This window comes from Pocillopora verrucosa, chromosome 12 (genome assembly GCF_036669915.1).
Source record: "Pocillopora verrucosa isolate sample1 chromosome 12, ASM3666991v2, whole genome shotgun sequence".
Classification (NCBI taxonomy): Eukaryota; Metazoa; Cnidaria; class Anthozoa; order Scleractinia; family Pocilloporidae; genus Pocillopora; species Pocillopora verrucosa.
In genome coordinates, this window is record NC_089323.1 from 18,399,482 (window position 1) to 18,417,144 (window position 17,663).

General features: G+C 37.1%; 1 protein-coding gene across 2 annotated transcripts in view; it reads left to right on the forward strand.

Moving 5' to 3' along the window:
• The first annotated feature begins 3,336 nt into the window (after window positions 1-3,336).
• Window positions 3,337-17,663, forward strand: part of LOC131771405 (cytoplasmic dynein 1 heavy chain 1) — a 52,967-nt gene continuing 38,640 nt past the window's right edge. For both annotated transcript variants that reach the window (XM_066159234.1, XM_059087188.2), the window contains exons 1-27: window positions 3,337-3,950; window positions 5,119-5,374; window positions 6,065-6,251; window positions 6,689-6,909; window positions 7,420-7,470; window positions 7,569-7,738; window positions 7,923-8,180; window positions 8,781-8,997; window positions 9,236-9,322; window positions 9,608-9,763; window positions 10,037-10,171; window positions 10,406-10,540; window positions 10,987-11,058; window positions 11,588-11,671; window positions 11,820-11,999; window positions 12,276-12,419; window positions 12,738-12,884; window positions 12,982-13,226; window positions 13,901-13,973; window positions 14,139-14,249; window positions 14,375-14,494; window positions 14,635-14,775; window positions 15,018-15,240; window positions 15,550-15,695; window positions 16,290-16,400; window positions 16,721-16,930; window positions 17,183-17,329. In XM_066159234.1, coding sequence (XP_066015331.1) covers window positions 3,421-3,950; window positions 5,119-5,374; window positions 6,065-6,251; window positions 6,689-6,909; window positions 7,420-7,470; window positions 7,569-7,738; window positions 7,923-8,180; window positions 8,781-8,997; window positions 9,236-9,322; window positions 9,608-9,763; window positions 10,037-10,171; window positions 10,406-10,540; window positions 10,987-11,058; window positions 11,588-11,671; window positions 11,820-11,999; window positions 12,276-12,419; window positions 12,738-12,884; window positions 12,982-13,226; window positions 13,901-13,973; window positions 14,139-14,249; window positions 14,375-14,494; window positions 14,635-14,775; window positions 15,018-15,240; window positions 15,550-15,695; window positions 16,290-16,400; window positions 16,721-16,930; window positions 17,183-17,329 — 4,557 coding nt within the window. In that variant the 5' untranslated portion in view covers window positions 3,337-3,420. The remainder of the gene's footprint in view (window positions 3,951-5,118; window positions 5,375-6,064; window positions 6,252-6,688; window positions 6,910-7,419; window positions 7,471-7,568; window positions 7,739-7,922; window positions 8,181-8,780; window positions 8,998-9,235; window positions 9,323-9,607; window positions 9,764-10,036; window positions 10,172-10,405; window positions 10,541-10,986; window positions 11,059-11,587; window positions 11,672-11,819; window positions 12,000-12,275; window positions 12,420-12,737; window positions 12,885-12,981; window positions 13,227-13,900; window positions 13,974-14,138; window positions 14,250-14,374; window positions 14,495-14,634; window positions 14,776-15,017; window positions 15,241-15,549; window positions 15,696-16,289; window positions 16,401-16,720; window positions 16,931-17,182; window positions 17,330-17,663) is intronic.

The window sequence follows — 17,663 nt, forward strand, 5'->3', positions numbered from 1 at the left end:
GTAGCATATCTTTTGGCTCAGGATGTAAAAGACATTTGTTTGATATAAATACGATGAAATTGGAGTATCTCATCTTTCTGTCGAGTTAGAAAAAAAGATGTAACCTGAGATTCTAGCACGGGTCTTCATGCACACATTTTCGTTGGTGACAAACGAGGAAGAACTCATTCTGTCATAGTGTTTTTATGGGAAGTTATTTCTGAAACAGGGAGACAATGTAATTTTGGAACGCATCAAGGAACGCATCTTTTCCATCAAGGAAAAGATTTCTGTAAGAGGACCATTCCATTCTTACGAAAGCAGCTCTTCACAAAAGTTTTAGGACACAAAAATTTTTTTATATGAAATAAACGCGTTCCTTTGGAGAGGGGATTGGTTACGAAGTTGTCACAACGTGTTAGAGAGAAGGAGAAGCAGTTAGATCGTTAGATTGTGAGAGTGGAGAGTTGAAATGGGTCGTAGAAGATCCAAGCGAAAGCCAGCTCCTAAAAGAAGACAGGATCCACTGGACAAGCAATTTAACTGCCCCTTTTGTAATCACGAGAAGTCTTGCGAAGTAAGAATGTAAGTTTGGTGCCCAGACAAAACAGTACAATCACCATTGATTGCTGCGCTCAAATTTGGGTTCTTTTGAAGGAATGTTCGCATTTGATTGCGAGTCTCTTTGTAGCTTTGTGTTAATTTTTTTTTCTAGAGAGTAGCTCCTACTGGTATTTGTAGTATTATTTCTACGTGTTGACAGTGAAGTGTGCTAACAAGTTTTTACTGTTTCAACCCGTGGTGTTGAGAGAGGTCTTCACCATAAGATTTCGTGTGTAGATTTTGGGATTTGGAACTTCTGGTTGTAAAATTCAGATGAAAATCTCTGGCATTTTAACAGAGATACCCTAATCTTCCTATTAATTTTTCTGTCTTCCATCAGGGATCGGGTTCGTAATACTGGACATATATCCTGTCGGGTTTGTTTAGAAGATTTTCAGACAGCTATTACTTGTATCCTTGTTATACATAATTATTTTAACAGCTGTAAAACAAAACCAGTGTAGCCAAGTATTTTATAGGAGTAGTGGAGTGTGAATCTGGTAGTTACAATATACAACCTTGCCACTCTTTAGACTTACTCTTAGTTGTTACAAGTTCAACCTTTTGGCCAAACTTCAGAACTAGACTTTTAACTGGGTAATTTAATATTATCAACTGGGTCAATAACATAACTTGGCTACCGTAAAGAGTTTGAAAGCTGATGTTTTGAGCATTAGCCTATTGTCAGAGCTCTCTAGAAAGCAGCATGTGGGATTTTCCAATTTGATCAGTAAATATACTATGTACATGTTACTTTGGATGGAGACCCACCTTAAACATGTGCAAATCATTTTGTGACTCTTTTGTAATGTTGCATACAGTGGCATCTGTCCTCTCTGAAACTTTAATTTCAGGGTCACAAGTTTGGCCTTGGCTGAAAAAGTACTAATAACCTTTTATTAAACTTTCCAATTTTAAGAGCTACTAAAAACTAATTTCTCCATAAAACATTGCCATGCATAGAGGTAACAACAAGAAGAAAATATCAAACAAGGGGTCATTGTTTAATTCAATACCAACTTCTTTTGAGCTTAACCCTTTAACTACCAAGAGTGACCAAGACAGAGTTTCTCCTTACAATATCAATACAGTATCAAGCAGATAAGTGATGAGAGTTAAGAAAAAATAACAAAAAGGGAATTATTGGTTGATCCAATACCAAATTCTCCAACATAACATTATAGTAATCATAGAGAGGGCAGTAAGGGAAATTACAATTGAGATCTTGGAAGTGAAAGGGTTAACTAATCACAAGAAAAGTATGGCAGACAGTAATGAGAGTTGTTTTTGAGGTCCTGGGACTAGAAAAGATCATCAACCTCTTCTGAAGGGAGACCTCTCATTGAAGGCACTTGTCTCTGTATCTTTTCCCAGTCATCTTCCCCTAAACCAAGATTGTACTAGATTAGTTTTTACATTTTGAAATTATTTGTTTTTCCAGTTTGAAGTGTGACTTCCAATGATTTATAAATCATGAAGAGTGATTTTCCTTAATAGTTTGGAAGATCTTTCAGAGCCAGTGGATGTATACAGTGACTGGATCGATGCCTGTGAAAGTGCCAACCAGTAGACATGTATCATAACCATTTGTGCAATCAAATTGAACTTCTTACATGTCATTCTGTGGTTTGTGAAGTGAAAAGTTGATTGGAATACAGGAAGAAAGTGGAACTTAATGGATCTTAACTGAAGTGGAAAAAGGAGACGTGTCAAGTCATAAGGAGAAAGTTGTCTAAAGATGTGTATTATACTTCAATTGAAACAACTCCATCAAATTAGACATTTCTGTAAATATTGTACAAAGTTCCCAAATTCTTGTAAGTCCTCTTTATATGAAAATTTCTCTATAACTGATAATACAGTAATATTCAATTTGTTGCTAATAGCAATCTGCAGTTATTCTGTTTTCGTTTTACTACTCTCTTTAACCAGTCTATTAACCAGACTATTTTGGTTAATTAGAGTAAAAAAAGTGATACCATTCACAATCACGTAAATTCTACAGTTGTGTCCGAGCCTCTTCTTATGGAGAATAAAATGTATTAATTTTGCTTCAAATGGTTTTATGAATCCAGTAGTAATTTTACGTTTTTGGTTTGTTTAGTCTAGTTAAAAAAATTAGAAGGACTTCTAATTCATACCAGGCCTCCTCCAAGCTCTCTTTCAATAAAGGGGATTTTTAAAGTGGGTGATTGAAAAGGATTGTTGGGAGAGAGTGCAAGGGAGAGAAATTGTTCCCTCTTCTACCTTGTTACTTTTTAACTTGTCAGCCTTTTCAGTTGTCTTTACTGACTAACAGCCTGACTCAGTTGAAGCAGATTCAGACCTCTCTCAGCTGATCTTTCCCTCCCCAAGAGTGATTAACAAGCAATATCTCCTTACAATACCCATACATTCTGAACAGAGAAGTATTGAGAAGAAAGAAAACTATCAATAAGAGGATATTGCTTGATCAAATATCAAAATATTAGATCCAGAATCATAAGCAACAAATGGGGAATGGTTCAGAGGATTAATATTTAAATCTTGGGTGTGTGAAAGGGTTAAATATGCAACACCAGATCTGTAGCATACACCGAAAGGGTTAGTTTGTCTTATCAGCAGTAATATTTGTGCACATATTTTATCCCCTAGCATTTTTTTTGTCCAATCAAATTGGGTTTCCCTTGACTTGCGCTACAAAAGTTAGTTGCCTCCTACCCCACCCCTGAGCACAATTTTTTCGTAGATCACGTGATCTCTATCAACGTGGAAGATAAAAGAAGTCTGTTTACCGGTGATAAATACACTGCGAATATCTTCGATTGCTGAAAGAGTAATAGTGTTAGTTTGCCCGTCATGGAGGCGGCTTCGGATGGAGCACCTAGCTCCCCGACCACTCCAGAAGCTGCTGTGGTTGATGTGAAGAGTTTTACAAATTATCTTCGTAGAATTGTACCGCTCCTTCTCGAAGGTGACCCCGAAGTACCTCTCGAGCTCGACACAGCTCTCAAAGATGCCCTACACGTCGATTACATCAGGAAATTTGTCTCTGATGCTCAAACGAGAAGTCTACTTGTTCAGCGAACACCACTGAAAGACGAAGAAGAAAACGATGAGACCTCGTCCACCGAGAGTGGCGCAGAAAACGAGCGTGAAAGAGCAATTTATTCGCTAGATTTGGATGTCCATTACACAGCTCCAAAGCTTACGAGTGTAGCCTTCATCAAGCGAGGGGCAATTGTCGATGCCGACAAGAAGATCACAACACAGATCCGTGTGATAAATTTAAACGAGGGCTCGCCTTATGAAACTCTTCATTCATATATTAGCAATGCTGTGGCGCCATATTTCAAGTCATTTGTCAGGAAATCTGGAAAGGCGGACAGGTATCGCAACGCTTACATTTTAGCTTTTGTGACCATTATTTTGATCAGATGTACTTTTTTCTTTATTTCAATTGGTGTCATGTGCAATAACATTAAAGGAAGTTTCCGAAAAATACATTTTTTTGTAAGATCACGCTAATTGTGAATTTGGGTGTGTTGAAGAAAAGTGTTTATTAGTTAATATGCAAATTTATTTGGAATGTCTATATTTTCACTGAAATGTCTGGAAATGGCAAAGAAAATCAGTTTAAGCTTTTTGACGCTTTTTACAGTCTCAAATACACGCTTTTAAATTTGTTGACTTGCTGTCTCCGATCTGTGTGAACATAACTTGTGAAAATTGCAAGACCTAAATATAGGAATCAAAGTACATGCAATGTTCAATGTTGATTAATATTGCTCTCCTGTGGTACATCTGTTCTATCGCATCCTAAACAGTTTTTACTTTCGCTCCCAGATGTAACCAAAGAGTATTTCATTTTACCTTCTCAATATACCAGAAAATTAGAAAACTGATGAGAAAAAATTGTAATCCAGGCGATTGTTTACATTTGACACAACGCTCAGAGCTAAAATTATTAGCAATGTATGACATGCTGTGTGGAGAATTGATATGCAGATCTTTGGTGTTAAATTATTAAGTTAATTATGTAAAGCACCCTCTTTAGCTTTCCCAGAAAATCCTGTTTTTTTCTATTAAACCAGTATTAATATCTGTATGCAGCTTGTGGGTACATAGCTTTGATTTAGACAGACGCATTAATTTTTCATAATGAGACTTAACCCTTTTAACTCCCAGAAGTGATTAACATCATGATGTTACTTCTCTCTATGATTTCCATACGTTATCCAGCAAACAGGTGATGAGAATATTCAAACTTATCTGATAGAAGTTGTTATCTTAATCTAACATCAAATTCTCATTACTTATTTAAAAGGAAATGTGTAGCAGCTAGAATGTAGAATTTTCAATCAGTTCTTGGGAGTTCAGGGGTTAACCAAAAGTGCTTGATAATGATGGAAAATTTCCAGAAGCTACTTGTATGAGCTGTGTAATGATTTAACAGACAGTCCCTCTGAATCAAGCAGCTTTCATTGATAGGAATTAACTATAATTGCCCTTTATTCTAAGCATCATGAAATATCTACTTCATTGCTTTTTTTACAGAGATGGTGATAAAATGGTCCCTTCTGTGGAAAAGAAAATTGCTGAGTTGGAAATGGGGCTGCTTCATTTGCAGCAGAATATTGATATCCCAGAGATCTCTTTAGCAATTCACCCTGTGGTGACAGCAATGGTGAAGAAGTGTGCAGAAGAAGGACGAAGGCCTAAAGTACAAGATTTTGGTGACAAAGTTGAGGATTCAACTTTCTTGAATCAACTTCAGAATGGTGTCAACAGATGGATTAGAGAAATTCAAAAGGTTTGGAAACACAAGCATTGCTTTTATGTCTTAATGTTGTGATGCTTTGTTCATGTTTGTGAGTTGATCTAATTGAACACTGGTTTTTTTAAATGACAGAGACAATAACTGGTATAATTTTATTGACAAGCTCAGGCCAAAGCCGGGTAATGCATGCATGCAGTTTCATGAGCAAGACATTAAACCCTTATGGTGCCTTTTGCTGTCCAGAATCATGAAAGGTTGTCATGACAATCTAAGAAAATTTTGGCAATACTTTTTGATGGCATAGAACCCATTCTTGTTATTGGAAGCTGGTAGGTGGCACAACCGGCTAGCTGTCAGACTCTTTTGCACTGGCTACTTTGTGAATTGTGACCCAAAAGCAGAAAATATTTATTTTTGAACTGATTCTTATGTTAGTTTATGGCTAAAAAAGTTCCCCAACTAATTGTCTCATAATGCTGCAAATCACTCATTAGAAAGTTTCAAATTTTTAAGATATTCTGGGGGAACATGCCCTCAGACCCCCCTAAAAGGGTGTGTTACAAAATAGCAAGCACAATTCAATTTAGTGACTAGCTCAGTTCAGATCATATATCTATTACATTTTATAATTACAACGTTGTTGTTGTTCAAGCCCCAGGAATATGTTCAGTGGGTTAATTTCAAGAATATTTTTTTTCTTTTCTCTGCATTTCTTTTGTGTAGGTCACAAAATTAGACCGTGATCCAGCATCTGGTACAGCTTTGCAAGAGATAAGCTTCTGGTTAAATCTTGAGAGAGCCTTGCTAAGAATCCAGGACATCAGAGAGAGTCCAGATATTGCACTTACCTTGGATATCTTAAAACACGGCAAAAGGTTTCATGCTACTGTCAGCTTTGACACTGATACAGGTACAGTGAAAGTTTATTTGAACCCTTCTTTTCCAGTAGGAACAGCTGAACCCTTTATCTCCCAAAATTGATTAATATATAAGTTCTCCTTAAAATATCCATACGTTATTCATCAAACAGGTGATGAGAATATTCAAACTTATCAGGTAGAGGTTGTTATCTTGATCCAACACTAAATTCTCATAATCACTTGCAAGGAAATGTAAGGCAGCTAGAGGGAGAATTAACAATCTGATCTTGGGAGTAAAAGGGGTAATGTTGTAAAGTCAAACTTACATTTTAGATTTTACAACCTAAAGGCATGCATGGCTCATTATTTAATTGATGTTTTCTGCAGGATTACCCATTTACATATAAATGTTGAAGAAACATCACTATTTACTTTGATATGTAAGCTTTAGGGTACATTGATTTAATTTCTTCTCTCTTCATTAAAGGTTTAAAGCAGGCCTTGGCAACAGTGAATGACTACAACCCACTCATGAAGGATTTTCCTCTGGATGACCTTCTGGCAGCAACAGAACTGGACAAGATCCGAGCTGCGTTGAGTGCAATTTTTTCTCATTTGAAAAAGATCCGTAGCACAAAGTATCCAATCCAAAGAGCACTGCGTCTCGTAGAAGCAATCTCCAGAGACCTCAGTTCACAGCTTTTAAAGGTACAGTACAGCTGCATAGATTCTCTCTTTTATCTCTTCAGTAAGGAGTAAAGAACTTGTTTGCTTATGTAGAAGGAATTTATTTGTTTTTGTGATGAGCATTGGACGTCAAAGGAACTCCGAGTCCTCTGTAGGGAATTATTGCTTACCTTCATATTTCTTGCTGCGAGTGTCTATTACACAGCAAAATTATGGTGGCAGGAACTTTGAGCAACAGTTCTGCTGGAGTGTAAAGATAGTTGCACATGCAACAGTTAAAATAACAATGATAGATTTATTTTCATTGGCAATTTTTAAAATTCAAATTTAGTCTGATGATATAAATGATATTGCTAAGAAATATCAGTATTAAATGTGTGGTAAAAACTAAATGCATCTTTGGATCCTAAGATAATGAGATGGACAAGGCTGTGTCTTGACAATTTATTCATGAAGATAAATTTTTTTAAACTGCAACTTCCCATGACCAGAATAATGAATCAACAATTTTTGGTTGATTTTATTTTCCAGGTATTGGGAACCAGAAGATTGATGCACATCACTCATGAAGAATTTGAAAAAGTAAGGATACAAAGCAGACAACTTTAATAATATAGTTGTTTTATGTCAAATACAAAACTTCCAGTTTATATAATTGTGGTCTTAATAATTTCTTGTAGATTATGGTAGCTTGCTTTGAAGTGTTCACAACATGGGATGATGAATATGAAAAGCTTCAAACCTTGTTGCGAGACATTGTAAAGAAGAAAAGAGAAGAAAGCTTGAAGATGGTGTGGAGAGTGAATCCAGCTCACAAAAGACTTCAGGCCAGGCTTGACCAGATGAGAAAGTAAGAAGAGTGAACCCACCGATAAATTATGTGACCGTTTTTCTTTTCTAACATTTAAGAATCCCCATTTTTCATGTTGGGTGCAGCTGTAAATTAATTTTTCCCAAATAAGGTACAAGTCTAATATTGTTTTTCATTTAAATTTGCTATCCAAGAACTCAACAAAAATGATAACAAATTTCAGATTTCGCCGTCAGCATGAACAACTCCGAGCTGTCATTGTCCGTGTTCTCCAGCCTCCTACTGTTGGCCAAGCATCTCCTCCCAGCCCTGGTGGTCCCCCTCAGACAGAGGATGAGGAGACAAAACCAGAAGTGCTGCTTGACCCAGCTGATGCTAATGCTATACAGGAAGTAAACCTGGCATATGAAAATGTCAAGGAAGTTGATGGACTTGATGTGTCAAAAGATGGCTCAGAAGCTTGGGAGGCAGCCATCAAGAGGTTAGTTAGTTCCCAATTGACTTGCAGGATAACTCTCTCTTACAGTATTGTGCAAAAGTGGTGCAAAAAGATATGGCAATTTTCGGTTTTTGTTCTAGCAATCTTTTATTGAAAGTTTGATTGAAAATTTGATAGAAAGTTCAAAACCTTTTAACTAATAATTTTCTTGCTCTCATTGCCTTTCTGTTTGACACTATATTATATTATATATATATTATTATTATTATTATTATTATTATTATATTATCAAAACAGTAATGAAAATTAGATAGGTGATCTGGGGCCTGTTTCTTTAAAGTCCCTGTAACTGAACAGGTCTAGCCAATTTCAAAATCAAAATTTAAAGAATAAGGAAGCAGGTGCTAGCACCCTGAACAGTCCATTTGTTTCTGAAGCTGATAGTTTCATTGTATGATTTTAAAAATATTTGAAACATCCATCTTGATTGAGGACAGAAGAACTTTATGGACCATTAAGTCGCTGGAACCCTCAAGGCCCTTGGCTACTCCTGCAGTAAAACATTTTAATATCTTCAGAAATCTATGCCTATCAAATAAAAACATTGTCTAATATAGTGCTCTCTTTATGTTTTCTTCTCAGGTATGATGAGCGTATAGACAGAGTGGAGACTCGCATCACAGCTCGGCTAAGAGATCAGCTTGGAACTGCTAAGAATGCTAATGAGATGTTCAGGATCTTCTCAAGATTCAATGCTTTGTTTGTGCGTCCACACATCAGAGGTGCAATCCGGGAATATCAGACTCAACTGATCCAGAGGGTGAAGGACGACATTGAGGCTCTTCATGACAAGTTCAAGGTTTGATATTCCTATTATGTGTGCTTCTCCTTAATGCCAACAAGAAGCATTTATTTTGCTTACACCTGTCAAGTAATTTTTACTGTTGACAGTAATCCAGGATTACATTGGTTGTGCTGTACCCTGCTATATGATTGGTCAACTGACCAGATTCAAGATTGAAACAATTCAAATTTGATGTTACATATTTTATGTACATGTATGTCATTGATAGCAGTCAATATTTGTTTCCCTCCAGATTCAGTATCCATACAGCAAAGCTTGCAAGATGAGCAAAGTACGAGACTTGCCTCCTGTGTCTGGCTCCATCATCTGGGCAAGACAGGCAAGTTTCTTAGTTATCTTCTGAGTGCTAGTATAACTTTTGGAGGACTTTAAAACTATACACTTCTTGGTAATAAATACTTGACTGATAACAACTCTACACTGGGCTGATCACTCCCACCTGGATTGTATAGAAATATTAGTTGTGCATACTGACAACAATCCGTCACAGGAATACACTTACATGGGCAATCAGACTACCAATACTGTACACCCATATGGGCGATCAGATTACCCCATAAAAGGTAATGATGATGTGATCTTTAATAGTTTCTTTCTCTTCCAGATTGATCGGCAGCTCTCTGCCTATATGCGACGTGTTGAAGATGTACTTGGCAAGGGCTGGGAAAATCATGTTGAGGGACAGAAGCTGAAGGCAGATGGTGACAGCTTCAGGCAGAAACTTAACACTCAAGAACTGTTTGATGATTGGTCAAGAAAGGTTGGTATCACACAGTGTGCTACATATCGTCTTTCATATTAAAATAAAAAGAAACAAAAGTTGGTTATTCATAACTGGAAGTGGAAGTGTTAAGTGAAGTAATAGATGAATGTTAAGTGTCTGACTGACTGATAACAATGTGACTGACTGTGAATAACAAGAGACAAAGAAAGAAAGTAAAAAAATTTAAAGGCTTTCCATTTTCACAGATGGAGGTGAAATTTTTCCAAGCTCACATTTGGTTGAACATGTATATTTTCCTTCTGCAAACAGGTGCAGCAGCGAAATCTTGGAGTTTCTGGTCGAATCTTCACCATTGAAAGTACCAGAGCTAGAGGAGGTGGCCGAGGAAATGTTCTGAAACTGAAAGTCAACTTTTTGCCAGAAATCATCACACTTTCCAAGGAGGTATTTTAAAACACATTGTTCTCATGAATTGTTTCTGTTTGGTTGCCCAATTTTCTGCAGTGGATGCAAATGTAGTTTTACTATCAATGATACATTCTACATAACATAATTAATCCTTGTATGAATTATGAAAATGCTGCCATTGGCGCCTGTTTTAACCAAGTCTATGTTTAAAATCCACTTAAATGCATTTTTGAAAAAATGACAAGCCTGTGACTTTTGTTTGAATTTCAGGTTCGTAACTTAAAATGGCTGGGTTTCCGAGTTCCACTGGCAATTGTAAACAAAGCACATCAAGCAAACCAGCTTTATCCATTTGCCATCTCATTGATTGAAAGTGTGCGCACATATGAAAGGACTTGTGAAAAGGTAAGACTTGATACTTTCAACTCTTCCACTCCAAGATCTGAATATCAATTCTCCACACTGTTTGCCATACTTTCCTTTTAAATTTAAATCTAGGAATTTCGTGTGAAATCAGATTGTATCTCTTAGGTAGTACAGTATATTTTTTTTACCTCTCATCACCTTTCTACTTGAACTTATTTGGATATTTTAAAGGTAAACTCATTCTTGGTCATTCCTTGGAGTAATTCAAAAGAAGGTGGTGATTGATAGAGTTGTTCCTATTATTCAACTTTAACTGACTGGTTTTCTGCCTCACTAGTTAACAGCCTGCTACTTAACAAACAAACTGAACAAGTTAAGATCACCTTCTCCTTAAATGGCTCCTCTCAAAGGTGCCTAGGAGTCATCTGTACCCCAGAACCTCCCTTCCTTTTTGATAAGTTTTTATGTAATTTTATTCCTCTCAGGTTGAGGAGAAGAACTCCATATCAATTCTTGTGGCTGGCTTACGCAAAGAAGTACAAGCCCTAATTACTGAAGTGAGTACAACATATTTTGAGTTTATAAAAACTTAATAATTTATTGACTTATATTGCATAATTATCAATGTAAAATTTTTAGCTGTGTATTACATTGTTAAAAAATTCAACTATGATTATATCCTGAAGTGGAGGCGCGGTGGCCTCATGGTTAGTGCGCTTGACTCCGGATTGGGTGGTCCAGGTTCGAGCCCTGGCTGGGGTCATTGTGTTGTGTTCTTAGGCAAGACACTTTACTCTCACAGTGCTTCTCTTCACCCAGGTGTACAAATGGGTACCAGCAAATTTGCTGGGGGTAACCCTGTGATGGACTGGCATCCCATCCAGGGGGGATACTCCTAGCCGCTTCATGCTAAGAAAACCGGAGTTAAGCACTAGCCCCATGGGCCACTTGGGCCTGTATAAAGGCTTTTTACTAAAAAAATTTAAATAAAAATTGACTTAGGAAAAAAAAAATTCAAGTTTATTTTTTCACTTCTTATACATGTAATAATGTGGATTACAGTTCTCCTCTTTCTTCATTTTTCAGGGTATGGTGCTTGTTTGGGAGTCTTACAAGCTTGATCCTTATGTGCAGAAATTAGCTGAAGCTGTCTTCAACTACCAAGAAAAGGTACAAAGTTGAGGCTTTCACTGTATAGTTTGATCCTTACAAATACATGTTTTTGCAGCTGTACTTACTTCTTATCAAGAGAAAACTCCTACCTGTATTTTGGAGAGGCTAAATGTATTCATTAAACATTGAACTTAATAATTCATAGGTTGATGACCTGCTGAGCAGTGTTGAGAAGATTGATATAGAGGTTCGTTCCCTTGAGACTTGCGCTTACAACAGTCAGACGTTCAGAGATGTTCTGGGTAAAGTTCAGAGAGCTGTGGATGAGTTGAACCTTCATTCTTACTCCAATCTTGCCCAGTGGGTTGGAACACTTGATCAACAGGTAAGGGTTAACTTCCATGCGTTACCAAAACAGAATTTCTCCTTACAATATCAATACAATATCAAGCAGACAAGTGATGAGAATAAAGAAAAATATCAATGTGGGGATAATAAGTTGATCCAATACTAAAAGAATTCTCTGAATTAACATTATAAGAATTGTATGATTGACAGTAAGGAGAATGACAAATTTCAACATGTAATGAGGTGCAAAAATTTGAATGTAAGTTTTTGATGTTTGTTGATATCATTAATTATTCATGACATTACATTTCAGGTTGAGAAATTCTTGTCAGGTCGTTTGGAGGCTGGTTTGAAGAGCTGGACTGATTGTTTGAAAGGAAGCAGGACAACCAGACACATTGATGATACAGACTCTTCCATGATGGCTCACAAGCCAGGAGGGGACCCTGATATTCAGGTGCGCAGGATTACAAGGAAACTGTTCTCCTAGTTGTTTCTTCCTACATGATGGATGCTTGATGTTTCTTAAGGGCTAAAGCTATTGTTAAAAGAAAGGATTTAATTTACTCGCTCAGTGATTCATTGAAGAAATCAAAGCAAAAAATTTTGCATCATAATAGTGCGTACAAATACCTTGCCACTGTTTGATCTTTCTGCCAACTGCTAAAAACAAGTGGTTTACACTGAGCTTATGCACAAAGACTTGAAGTAGTCTTTGTAGTAGCAAGATTTATGTATATTTTTGCTTATTTTGTGGCTTGTTTTATCCAAACAGATCCTGAAGCATGAAATCCTTATTCAGAATCAAGTGCTCTTCATTCAGCCTCCAGTGGAAAAAGTACGAGACCACTTGATAGCCGAGCTGCATTTGTGGGTTGCAATTATTACATTGCTGCCTCGCATCCAGAGTTCCCGATATCAGGTGGGTACAGGAGGAGATTGATGCTTATTTGGGGGCATTTGATGGTATGTCTGATCTAGCCCCAATTAATTTGATTAACCATATTTTAATGTGGTAGGTTGGTTTAGAGCGTGACGAGTTTGAGACTGACACTACCTATCGCAACCTCTTGGCAAAACTTCCTGAAGGTCCAGTTTACCTGCAAGCTGCTTATGCAGCAATTGAAGAGAAGGTTGCAAAGATGGAAGAGTATGTACAGGTTTGGTTGCAGTACCAGTCTCTCTGGGACATGGACATGAGTATGATCTACAACCGACTGGGAGAAAACATGGAGAAATGGATGGTGCTGCTCAAAGATATCAAGTAAGGAAGATGTCATGTCAGAATCTACACCTAACTCCTAAACTTTAGTACGCATGTTCTTCACACTGTTTTATTTACATTACCCATCATGTAGTTGAGGAGAATTTGTTAATGCTCTGACCCCTTAGGGTGACTGGCATCTAATTTCTCCTTACAATATCATCCCAGAATCAAACAACAAAGTCAAGAGAATCAAAGATATCATCATTAACTAAAGAAGCTCTTGATTGTTAAACAAAATTAATTCTCTTTGTCAGAACCTTAAGAAATGTATAAAGAACAGTATGGAGAATATGCATACTGATGTTAGGGTGTAAAGGGTTATCAGCCAATAACTCCTTTAGTTGGAAATAATTTCCTTAATCCCTATAACCTTAGAGTTTGAATCAGAAGTTATACTGTGAAGAAAAATTAGATGGTAATAGGTTTTTTTTTGGGGGGGTTTAAGGGTGAACAGTCTTCTATATAAGGAAAAATTGTTTATTTAGTTAAATCTGTGAACTGGTGAAATACTTGTAATAAAGTCCTGTCTTGTAACTTTACATGGTAAGCCAATTAACATGGCTTATGTTTTAGTGAATACAGCTTGTAAGAATGCATTCAGTTGTTTTTTTTCTATTGTTTTGAGTTGTAGATGTTTACATTGCTTTGCATATATCTTTTTTGCTCCTCAGGCGGGCGCGTGTCACATTTGACACTTCAGAGACACAGAAAGTTTTTGGTCCCATTGTCATTGACTACCACCAGGTATGTACTATCTCCTAGCACCTTTTGTTTGGATTAGAAACTGAAAACTTGTTTAGGTCTAGAACAGGTTGTATTTATGGTACTAACCCTTGTGAAGCTATGCCTTACATTTTTGAAGTTGGTTGTCTACCATAAGGTAACAAATATCTTTTCTCTGGATTCAAGGTTCAATCTAAAGTTAACATGAAGTATGACACTTGGCACAAAGAAATCCTCAGCAAGTTTGCTTCACGCCTTGGAGATAACATGCAAGACTTCTATGGCTCAGTCTCAAAGGTAATTTTGCATTTTCTTTTTTCTTCCTGTTGTAAGCTGAAAGTGGGTGTGTGGGGTATCCATGAATAGCAGTCAGGTATTTCACTATATTAAGAGGCATTTTTTGGATTTTGTCAATGTTTTAGGCTCGCACTGACATGGAGCAGCAGACAATCGAGGGAGCATCCACATCAGATGCTGTTGGTTTCATAACTGTGGTGCAGTCTCTGAAGAGGAAACTCAAGAACTGGGAAAAAAATGTTGAGGTGTGACTTTTTGGATGTTCTGATCATACCTTTCTATTTCAAACTGATTTTTCTAAATGAGAAGGATCTTTCCTCTTGCAAGGCATTTTATGGTTTAGAATAATTTATATAATTATCACATTTTATTTACAAAATGGTAGATGTACAAGGAAGGACAGAGAATCTTGGAACGACAGAGGTTTACCTTCCCTCCATCGTGGCTGTATGTAGACAACATTGAAGGAGAGTGGGGTGCATTTAATGACATTCTGAAAAGGAAGGACTCCAGTATTCAGACACAGGTAACAAGAAGTAGAGATCAAACCAATCATTGAGAATCTTGAATTAGTCGTTAACAAAAGGAAGCTACTGAGATATGATCATGTTAAACTGAGAGATTCTTGGACACAGACTTAAGTCTTAATTTACAAAATTAATGTAATTTTAGAGTGGTGTTTGCCACTGTTTATTAGACTTCTTTTTCAATTCTTTGTTTTGGAATTGAATGTTTGCTGGATTCATATTCTGTTTTGCTTTTCTGAAGGTTGCAACACTACAGATGAAGATCATCTCTGAGGACCAAGCTGTGGAAACCCGCACCTCAGAACTGCTGTTTGAGTGGGAGAAAGGGAAACCAGTCCAGGGTAACACAAGACCTGATGTTGCACTGAACAACTTGGCTATCTATGAGGGAAAGTTCTCCAGACTGAAGGAAGATAGAGACAATGTTGCCAGGGCTAAGGAAGCTTTGGAGCTTATGGAGCCAGGTATGATTTGTGCTGTTAAATTATTTTTTTAATTTTTTTCTTGAACACTGCATACCTGGGATAGAAAGTGCTGTGGTGTGGCTGTCTAGGTGAGGTTTGTCCTTGGAAGATTGTTCTTAGTGAGTGGGGATGATGTTAGAATAAACCTAAATGGAAGACATGTGACAGACATTCAACTATGTTCATGACTTCCATTCAAGCTAATGAAATGTCATTGAAAGATCTAAAGCAATTTCTATGGTGGTACTTTGGTAGCATTGGTTTAATCTGCTAATAATTATGATCTGTATTCTTGAAATCTCCCTTTAGGAACATTGGTGGCCAGTGATGAGCGAGTCCAGGTTGGGTTGGAAGAACTGCAAGACTTGAAGGGTGTGTGGTCAGAACTTGCAAAGATCTGGGAGAAAGTGGATGAGTTGAAAGAAAAACCTTGGCTTTCAATTCAGCCAAGGAAGGTTAGTTTTCTAGTGTATACAGGGGTGCTAGACATAACAACTTGCTACCGTGAATGGTTTAACGACTAGATGCCCAGAGGAATTTCTTTTGCCTGTGCTTAATACAGAATAAGTAGAATGCAGAATATTTGTCAGCAATGGACTTTCAAATGGAACAGAGAAAGATATGAGCAACCTTTCAACTTAAGCCATTTGGGATTAGTAGAATAAATGTTTTAATAGTAAAGAAAGGAATTTTAAACTGTAATTGCTTTAAAGAGCAACTTAGATGTCTTATTCAGCAATACACTTCATGCAGGTCAGGCATAATTTTTGTGTCTGCATCCTTCTTTGAAGAGGTGTCTGTGAATTACTTGCTGATTTATACAGAAAATATGGTAGGAAAAAACTGCGACGTGTGCTATTGTTTGCTTAATACAGGGTGTGGTCATTACTGGGTATAGTATCAGTTTCACTCTATGTTGCACAGAAAGGCAAACTGTAGGACTTTCTCCCTTGTCACTGTATTTGCTTTACTCTATTGGTACATTTACATGTACACTCTACTATGTGTTTGATTTAAACAAATTCATTTTTGTCTGTTCATTACTGTAGCTCCGTCAGTCACTTGATGCCTTGCTGAATGACATGAAGAACCTTCCTGCTCGGCTCAAGCAGTATTCTTCATTTGAGTATGTCCAGAAGACAATCAAGACTTACTTGAAGGTGATTTTTATCTCCTCACTATGGTATCTTACTGTTGAAGGTTTTGTGCCAAATACACACTAGTCATGCTGCTACACCCTTTTACTCTCAAGATATATTTTGTATATACATCAGTTCTCCTTACTGTCTGCCACACAGTTCTTACAAATTTAGCCTGGAGAATTTAATGTCCCATCAAAGAATATCCCTCAGTTGGTATTTTTCTGTCTTCTTTTTACCTTTATGCTTGAAAATGTATTAATTTTATGTTGTAAGGAGAAGTTCCTTTTTGGTCATGGAAGGGTTTGCAATATATTTTAATTTCACATTTGCCTTGTTAGGTAAACATGCTGATTGTGGAACTCAAATCAGAAGCCCTGAAAGAACGACACTGGAAGACACTGATGAGAAAGCTTCATGTGAACTGGGTGCTGAGTGACTTGAGCTTAGGACAAGTATGGGATGTAGATCTTCAGAAGAATGAGGGAATTGTTAAAGATGTCATCCTTGTTGCTCAGGGAGAAATGGCTTTGGAGGAATTCTTGAAACAGGTGATTCTTTTTCAATTTCATTTGACTCTGATGAGGACTTCTTCACAGGTTGTCAAAATTAAGTCACCTGTATCCACAGCGGTCCTCTAAGATTACCGCCCCCCCCCCCCCCTTCTCAGTTTTGCTAGAGTTGAATACAGGGCCTGTATTTTCCCCAAGCCAACATTTTCTCTTTTTTTTTGACAAGTCGCTCATTTTTTAAGTACATGTGCACTTTCAATCTTGGTTTTTCTACTTTCTTCATGGCTACAGGTGCGAGATGTATGGCAGAGCTATGAATTGGAGCTGGTGAACTACCAGAACAAATGCCGTATCATCCGCGGTTGGGATGACTTGTTCACTAAAGTCAAGGAGCACATTAACAGCGTCTCTGCCATGAAACTCTCTCCATACTACAAGGTATGATGTACACTTGTGTGGCTTGAGTATAATTTACTCTTGATGCAATTGAAAGGTTGTGAAATGCCACTCAATTTTTTTTGGCTTTTTTTTCATTTTGAGTAAACAGACAAGTAAGTTTCCTGTACATACTTAAATTTGGTTAGGACGTTCATGTTCGACATAGACTAATTCTAAACAAGACATTCCCAATTTTAAGCAGGTTTCAATATCATTAGAAGCTTCACGTACTGGGGTTACATGTGTACACATAGATACCAGAATCACCTTCTTTTTCTGTTTGCGAACCCCATAACATGACCATGAAAAAAGCCTTTTTCTTTTTATTGCTACT